The sequence below is a fragment of the Gavialis gangeticus genome, unplaced genomic scaffold, assembly GCF_001723915.1.
Source record: "Gavialis gangeticus isolate Ggan-Ray unplaced genomic scaffold, GavGan_comp1, whole genome shotgun sequence".
Lineage (NCBI taxonomy): Eukaryota > Metazoa > Chordata > Crocodylia > Gavialidae > Gavialis > Gavialis gangeticus.
In genome coordinates this window covers 27,106,053-27,115,620 of record NW_017729032.1, presented here as the reverse complement: position 1 = coordinate 27,115,620, position 9,568 = coordinate 27,106,053, and the positions used below count along the sequence as shown (strand labels likewise).

Genomic DNA, 9,568 nt, shown 5'->3' with positions numbered 1-9,568 from the left:
CACAATCAGACACTGACCCCCAGCCTCCTTGGAGGGGGCAGGGACAGGGGTTATTTTCCCTCCCTCTGGCAGAGGGGAAAGCAAGCGTCTGGCAGAGGGGAATGCAGGGGGCTTATTCCCTCTCAGGGAGAAAGCACGGTGGTGACAGCAGGCAGGCACAGCTGCCAGTGGGGTAGAGGGGAAACTAACCCCCTTCCTTGCCCCCCTCTGCCTCAGGGGCCATGGTGCCCCACTGCTGCCGCAGTGAGGGGGAGCACCAGGCAGACCCAACTTGTGTCCTTGCCAGTGGGCCAGTGAGGGGGAAATTAACCCCATCCCTGGCCATCCCCCAGCCCCTGCCTGTCCCTGGGCTTTGGAGCAGAGGGGCTGGGTCAGCCCAGCTGGGCTAAAGCAGATCACCTAGCCCAGAGAGCATGCTGGGATGCTGGGGGAGTCTGGTTTAAATTTAAACCTGCAAGGGGTCTGGGACAAGCCAAATCAGTTAAGTCTGATATTACATTCAACCAGATTTATTTCAAACCAGTTTTAGCCATTTTGAAACTGGTTTATGTGCACTGAATGTCTGTTCTGTTACAGGTTTAAACCAGTTTCTGATCACTTAAACTGATTTGTGTGTAATGTCTGTCCCCAGCAAAAAGATTCCACAGCACAATGAAGAAAGCCTCTAAATGCTGATTCAGAAGATTCTCTCCAGAAGCATCCCCAGCAACTAAATTATAAAAGTAAATAGTGACAAAAGAACAACTTGTAGTGAAACTAGAATTGAAAACTCCTGAAAAATAAAAAGCATCTGATGCTGGGCTTAAAATCCACTTAACTATGCAGCTTAGATGAAAACAAACTCCCACACCATATCTGTACAGCAGCATGTATGTAGGTGTCATGAGGAAAGCTTGCAGTTGTACAAAACTACTTATCAAACATGAGAATAGAGAAAAGCCTTTTGCCCACATAAGCTTGACCACAAGTTAACAACAGGAATTTCTTCTAAAACATGTTTGGTCCCTGCACAGGGGCACTTCCATTTCTTTGTTATATATCCAAAGTAGTACAGCAAATGTTCAACTGTTGTCATTTGTATTTTCCATTTTTCCCCCCAAACTATATTAATTTACTTGTGAAACTACTCAGATGTAGAAAGAATGCAGATTCTATTAATTTTTGGTAACCATATTAGAGAGCAAAACCAGAACTTTTTAAAAATGAACATTAAGAATTGAAAGACTTTCTATTTGGTCTATAAACAGTGTTTCTATATGCAGTTCACTATTTAATACCTACTAAGCAACAGTAGATTTTATCAGAATCATACATTTCATTGAATGCTTTTCCCTTTATGTATTTCCAAGATAATGACTCTTGTCCAACTTTAGAATTTTGAACTGGGCTGCAATACAGCCCTCCATACTGAGGGCTCATACCTATGAAACATCTTTCATTTATGCATGCAACAGATACCTGGGCACCAGTACCTTTGTGCTATTTTGTAACACAAAGTGAGTGTATAACTGACTTCAGGCACCAACTTGGGTTTTCCATCTAAAGGAAATCATTGGGCTGTATAGAATCTGTAGCTGCACTTCAATCTCCCCTGGAAAGCCAGAGGGATATCATGCAGAAGGGGGCAGGATCTCAGGAGATGCTATGCTCCACCTCCATTTTTGTGCCTTTTTTTTTTTTTTATAGGATCAAAGAGAGATAGTTAGCATTCTCAGTCTGAAGTAGGGTAGAATTACACCTTACAGACTAACCAAATCAGAGATACATCAGTTTTTGTGAGACAGCATCTGTCAAAGAGAGCTCTTGCTCAAGACAGCTTATGCATCTCTGATTTTCGTTAGTCTATGAGGTGCAACTCTGTTTTATGGGATCAAATTAAAACCTAAGTACTAAAACAAAGACAACTGTGGAACTGGGAAACCTGAAACAAGGAATTCTGTTAGTTTCCTGAAGATGTAACATATGCATTATATACAGTTCTCTTATGCCACAAGTAAATGTTCCTCTTCTCTTAAAAAAGCAATGAGTCTAATTTGCTACAGTGTAAAAATTAAATGAGAACAAAAATATCTTATTTATTCAATGCTCTTAACCAAACATATGACATCTAGCATGAACTTCAAACAAACATTAAATAAGACTTAGTTCCTAAGCAACTTACTTTTGCTGCACCTATTTGTTCTTTCCGAAACTTCTCCAGTGGTGCTATTAGGACATCATTAGCATTCTGGATCTGAAATGTCAAACAAATATTCAAACTTGTGTATTGTCAATACAAAGTACTTGTAGAAAGCTAAAGTTATTCTACAACTCTACTAAATCTTATTATGTTAATGTGCAAGACTGAAAAAAATCCCTAATGATTTCACATCACTTGCAAACAAATTTTAACAGCTAAGCATGAGTTGGCCTCCAATTATTACTTTAATATAATTCACCATATATTTCTTAATATATAATGAAGTATCACTAAAAATAGTAAAATGTAACTACCCAATATAATAATGAGTTACTAATGCTGTATGGATAGGGTTCCATGGACATGCATGCACGCACACACAAATTTGGAGTATACTATAGCATAATTTTAGATAAGATACAATTGGGAGTAATACAATCTGGCAGAAATGGGGAGATGACCAGCATACCAGTAATAAGAACATTATTACATGGATTAGTTATTTACACAACTTGATAGCTGGGTCCTTTCAGCAATATCTATTCAGATAAATAACATAATGCTACAAATAAAGACAGAATTCAACACAATCCAAAACTGAGTCTATGAAAGAAAGGGAGAGAGAAAGAAAGACACAAAGCAAGCAAGCTATAATTTAATTTTATATCCTAAAATCCAAACCAGAAATCCTTAAGTAGATGATCACTCCCCTTTTCCCCCCATTGTATTTGTTTAGGTAGGGTGTAATTCACTCCACTGTGGAGAGCTCTCATAAAGTCCCCTGCGCATAATTTAAACCTTATTTCAACTCCAAGCTTATGTGATGTTTACATCTGTGTTGGAACTGTATGGAAAGAGTGTAATTTTAAAAATCTTAATAATGCATTTCATTTCCTTTATTTTTCAAAGGAAAAAGCTGTACTGAACTACATTGCTATAATTTCTATAAGACGTTATGCTAAGGTAAGGTTTAAAGGACAGGAGGCAGAACTAGACCTCTCAAGTGTTCCTCTTTTTGAGATATGTTAATAATTTTTAGTCATAAAAGTATATGTGTCTCACTTAAATTTGTTACCCCCTCACTTTTATTACTCAAGGTTATTTGAATAAGAGGTAAAGAGCCATAAAAAAATTATAGACAGTTTTGACAATAATTCCAGACACCCAGCATTTTAAGTTTTTGTATATATAATTTTTTACTCCCTATATTTCTGGTTTTTACCACACCCATTAAATGCGATGTTTGGGTCTTAGCAGATTGAGAGTAATTACCAGAGCTAACATGTGACTAAGCAAGAGATGAGTGAGTTACTCTGGTAACTTTTACATCATACAAATAACCGGCGGCTATGCTATTAGAGCATAAAAGTTTCCCAGAGCAAACAAAATTCAGCACATTTTGTTCTTCCCTCGCACCAAGATTTCGTTTCCAAATGTCACCGCATCACCATTTTAATCAGCTGATCCCTTTGGCAGCAGCTTTACATGGGGAGAGAGAGGGGGAAAGGTCTTGTTATACTAATCCAATAGAAAGTTTAAAGTAATAACAGTGGCATTTGACAAGTGAGTAATGAGTGACACAAACTAGTCCCTTTCATAAGGGAAACAATGGACAGCTTTGCTGCAAAGGTTATGAGGAGGACTCAGTAAGGCTTATTTGCATTTAAGGTATCATCCAGACATCCAAAGTACGGCTGGGTCCTTTTGTGCTAGGTGTTGTACAAGAAGAACATAACAAGGCAGCCTGTCCCAGGGGCTTGCTTTCTAACTTGGGACGAGGAAATTAAGGTTTTGGTGTACACCTGAACTTCTGCTTCTTAACACCCATTTGCTACATTCCTACATCCCTTGTTATCTACTACTGCATCCAGCAGCAATGTACAGCTATATAAGGTGAATGCCTTTCTTCACTTAAAATCACCAAGGAAAAAGGTTTATACAATCTGAAAATAAACCAGCGCATGAATACTGATGTAAAACAATCACTGTAGACTTCAGAGTTAAACTCCACAGCGAGCTGAACGGGGCTGTTCAGACAACTCAGAACTGCCATTTTCAAGTGCCCTGCAGAGAGACTTAAAAGACCACGTTTCACACCAGTTTTTTGCAACCTGAAAGTGACTGAAACAATTTTTTTTTTTTTTTTTTTTTACTGTCAATCAAGGTTCAGTTCGGTTGCAAAATTATTTACTGCGAGACCTCAGAATACAAAAAGTCATGGTCTAGATACTGGGAAAGAACTGATCTCCATCAAATATATAACATTATAAGGAGATGCCTAGCAAGTAAAAGGAGTTCATTGCCAGCAAGACCATTGTTGTTTATGGATATGGAGGCTCCTGACTAGGAATGTGTAATGGGTGTCTGTAGATAAAAGATATTGTTAATTTAAATATTAGTTAAGTACAGAATTTCTTTTCCCTGATCTACATTGAGGGACAAAAAGAGTGCTACAGGTTAGTCCCTCTCAAGAAAGCTTCTAAAGACAAGAGCATTGATGTGGCATGTCTTCTCAAATAAATATTCCTTTCTGTTTGCCAGGAGAAGAGCTTGCCAACAAGTTACTGGGGAGAAGCCTAGCAGATACAATTCAGAAGATTCAGACTACTCAGTCCTACAAAGACTCCTTGTCTTTTCCCACTGGATTGCGCTTGCCTAACTTGGGTAAACCATAAATACACAGGTAATGGAATTTCAGCCTTTACACACCTATTTTCTTTTACTTTCTGGCTCTGGATCACCAGAACTGCATTATATTATAGCTGGCTTATTTTGGTTTCTCCTTTCTTAATATTTTTTGCTTAAGATAATCTGTTGTATGGATGAGCACTGGCTACTAATTACTACAACCCTAAAAACACCATTTCGATTTTACAGTTACGTTTGGTACCCCTTTTGGGCTTCTCTTTACTTCTATAAAGAACGGATAATTGTGGCATAAAAATAGAATTATATATAATAAACAGGTTAGGCAAAATATAATAGTATTCTTTCATCAATACCCACTTCAAACTGTTGAAAACAAGTATTGTTGGTAAAAGCCAACAAGAGGTATGTTTATCACAGAAGATGTCTTCAGCAAAGCTTTTTTTTTTTTTAAAGAATTTTAAAAAAGTTAAAGCTTCCATTTTACAGTTTGAAGCTAACTTTGTGTTTCCCTTTAAAATCAAGTTCCAAAAAAAAAAAAAAAAAAAGTTCTGTCCATTAGGGTTGGGACTAATTACTTTACAGATCACTGCATTTCTTTCTTTTCATGCATATACATATTTCTTCAAAAGATATCAAATACGTTTGTAAATATTATCATGTAAATTTAACTCTCGAGTAAGACATAGGTAAGAATTTACATGCCTATCTAAGAACATGGGTATTTTCAGATTAGATGACTCATCAAATGCAGTAACCAGCTAACTCTGAGGCTGGCCTGTATCAAATGGTTCAGGTTAAAAAATTCCTGAACTTTAGGAAAGTAAGAACTTTCTCCAAAGGCAAGCTACTCTAAATCAGTGGTTAGAGGTTGGCTTATACTCCAAGTAAGAAGGTTTAAAATTAAAGACAGAGGCATGTGTCCATGGTAAAAATCAGCAAACAAGTTGGAGAGCCAGAGACAGATTCTAGTTGTAAAATCCTGGATGCGCTGAATTCAGTGGCAAAATGCCTACTGATTTCAGTAAGACCAGGGTATCAGCCCAAGACACGCAACCCTTGGTCACCATCAGTAAGTAGGCAGTAACTCCTACAACTCCCAGCAAGGACTCTAGCCCAAGCAGGGTAGTCAGCTTTAATGATTGGTAGTAATCTGAAGTTTCTATAGTGCCAGTTTAGAGTAATAGAGAATCACAGAGAAGTGGGGCTGAAAGGGTCTTCCAGAGGTCATCCAGTTCAACCCCCTGCCTAAGGCAGAATCATCCCTATGACAACCATCCCATAAAACCATAATCTAAACTCTACATAAGACTTCTGTCAACCCTGACACACAGACCTAACACCCTAACCTGCCCAGGTAAAGCAGGGGAACCACAGCAGCCAATTTCCTGCTTCTGTGAAATGTTGTCAATATAAGGTCAAGAGGTCCCAGGTAGATGGCCACACCCCTGCTAGAGAGGAAGGCCAATATGACCCCAGAGTCCATTCCAATATGAACATCCAGAGGCTGTCCAACTTCTTCTTGAACACCTCCACTGATGGAGAGTCTACAACTTCCCCAGGCAGCCTATTCCACTGCCTCACTATTTTCACAGTGCAGGATTTTTTTTCCAGATATCCACTCTAAATACATACCTCACTTCCTGCAAAGCTAGTGTTCTTTTGCTGATTTAGTTTTTGCACTGAGTTTGAGCTCAAAGTCAGAAGAGAGGAATAACCACACCAGGACAGGGGAGTAACATTAAGATGTCTACAGTGATTTCTCTTCTGCAATATCAGAACAACTTGTTCTGTTATTGGGGCAAAGACACCGTTTCCTAAAATTACTCTTTTCCCATTAGAAAATGCTTTAAGAAGTTCTAAAAGCTGTTTTGATTTATTAGAGTTCATTAACACTGTATCATTCATTCTCCACTACTTTTCAATGATGGTACTCTGACCCACAACAAATAATATAATTTGTATAATAAAATAATATCAAACCTTATTATATCTGAATACTGCATGCCTTCCTCAAATTATAGAATTAATCTTTGGAAAAATTATAAATAAATGGCATACATTAAAATTAGGTTTAAAATATGTACTTGTATTAGATCATGATAACAGTAGAATGCACTTCAAACTTCCTATGTATTTAAAACTTGCCAAAATCCTTCTAATACCTGTTGATAGCACCCACACACCCTTTCCCAAAAGGAGCAAGAATTTTAACTGAAAACTTGGACCCCCTGAAGTCAGCAGCTTAATCCCTACTAACTTCAAAATGGTCAGGTTTTCAACCCTGTTTTTACCTCTGGACTACTTAAGGAATTACTACACTTGTATTGAAAGACATGCTATGATGGAACTGAATCTTGTTCATTTGGGGATTTATTTAAAGTAACATTTTACGTTTTAGGGGAAGGAATTGGAAAAATAACTTATTTAACAATTTAATGCAAGTAATAATATGGCATCTGTCTGTACAGTGTTCTACAGTTTGATATATTAATAGATGCCTTGGAAAATGATTTCATGGATAAAGACTGGGCAAAGGGGTTTTAAAGATACATAGTGTAATCATTATATGGTTTCACGACTAATCATCATATTATCATGTGTTCTTTAAAACACACACACACACACACTTATGTGAAGTGATGGCAGTCCCATGGCTTGACATATTTAGAACAAAACTGAAGAAAACACTAAAACAGACTTGGTACAAAGATGATAATAACTTAAAAGACCTTTTCTATACCTAGCGTAAAAATTCCAAATATGAGCTGGTTTGTAAAGAAAAATCTGCCCACACATCTGTCTCACTACACTGGATATATCTGATATTTTTCACATTTTTTGTTACTCAGCAAGCATTTACTATGAACTACTGACTCTGAAAAGCATGCAAAATAGATTGTAAATGAGGGACATACAAGGTTCCACTGTAAAACAGAGTGGGCTGACATTTGTAATTGAGGCCTCTATTACAGCATCGTGCACCTATTTTCTTTCTGAAATTAAGAGTCTTATTTGTGGAATACTCCATGGGGAGACAAAAGATATCGGAGTGAAAAAGGCTCAGAAACTAACTAAATTTAATAAAAATAGTTAAAGTCTTGGCCTGTGTCCTTAAAGGTGCAGACAGAAGTTCAGCTCCCTGCTGTAACTCTGAATGATTTGCTGGAAGTGTTCTGAGTTTCAGTGATCCCCAGACCAAACAGAAGTTCAGTGTTGGTTCCAGCGGGGAGGGGACTCTAGCTGCTGGCTGCTCCTCCTGCCTGCCAGACTGCATTGTTTGCAGAATGGGAAGGTTGAGGTGGGGAGGGGGCTGCAATACACCCACCCCACCCTTCAGCAGGGGCTGAAAAAAAACCCAGACTGAACTCCCTCCACATGCAATGCGGGTTCGGATTTTTGCCCAGTCAGCCATTTTAAGTGGTTTGCAGCTATGCACTTGTGTTTGGTCACCAGCTATAGACCACTTTATGTGGCCAGATCAGGTGAAAATTTCACTTCTGTCTGCACTCTTAGTTCTATAAGCAAGTTCAACAGTTTCCTTTAAACAGAGCTGAGTTTAGGCTAATCACCACTTCTCCAGCACTTAAGTAACTTAAAAAAGTTTTACAAAGCTCTTAATGGCAATGATAAGAAATTGGAAGTTTTGGTGCTATTCAGTCAACCATGGATATATCAATCTAAAGAGAGAGTAACTTATAAAAACTTAAGTTACCTAAACTATGCATTTAAATCCTTGCTCCTATTTAGATGTCCACTGATGTCAATCTGTGTAGAATAAATTGCAGAACTGTGGCTTCAGATCCTTGACCCTATCCCTTTTGAACTGGATGAATAAACTACAGATTTCAACAGGGATGAAATCAGATCCTAAATAAACAGTGCACTGTATACTGTATATAAAGCTTTTAATCCCTAAAATACTTAATAAACATTGGCTGGCCTTTCAAACTCATGAGCACCTCCATTAACTGCAGCACAACTATTCCTGTGTTTTGAAGTTACGCATATGTGTTTTCAGGGTTAGGGCCTAAAGAGAACCAACAGACCAGGAGTGGGAGGAAGGAAATAGGATTATTCCCATTTGACAAAATGAATTGAAATAGAAAAAAAATGGAGGAATTTGCCAAACATCACACAGGAAGTTGGAGGCACAGCTAGAAATTAAACCCAGATCATCTGAATTCCAATAAAATGCCTTTGCCTATTTTCTTGTGCTTTCTGCATAATTAACATTTTTTTCCTCATTTTACTTGCACTCTGAAGTATACTACATTGCTTTCCATCACACCGCATCACACTCCTCAACCTTTGAACAAGAAACCTATGGATTAAGTAAAGGACTTTAAAAAAAAGAGACATTTCCTTGCAATGTTTAGTGATTTTATAAATCCTGAATGATGAAAAAATATCAGTTTGCTTCACATTGATTTGAGGATACTAGAAAAAGGTAATTAAACTCATTACAAAAGGCTATATATCTCCATAAACAATATATTAATTAGCAAAAAATGATTCTCGCACACCATGTATGGTTCTGCCAGAAAATAATTTAATTTCACTGAAAACAAACAAGCAAAACCAAACAAGTGACAGTTATTAATACCCTAATCAGCCACAGAAAAATAATCTCCATCAACTTGGGGGACAACAGAGCTATCAATCAATATAATTTCAAATTAATAGGTTTGGGGAAATCAAAACAGGAGATTCATACACAAAGTTAATACCTAGTAAAACTCC

At 37.6% G+C, this 9,568-nt stretch overlaps 1 protein-coding gene across 4 annotated transcripts in view; it reads right to left on the bottom strand.

Annotated features, from left to right (window-relative positions):
• Positions 1-9,568, bottom strand: part of ARHGAP42 (Rho GTPase activating protein 42) — a 448,389-nt gene that overhangs the window by 220,410 nt on the left and 218,411 nt on the right. For all 4 annotated transcript variants that reach the window (XM_019524224.1, XM_019524221.1, XM_019524223.1 and 1 more), the window contains exon 4: positions 2,162-2,233. In XM_019524224.1, coding sequence (XP_019379769.1) covers positions 2,162-2,233 — 72 coding nt within the window. The remainder of the gene's footprint in view (positions 1-2,161; positions 2,234-9,568) is intronic.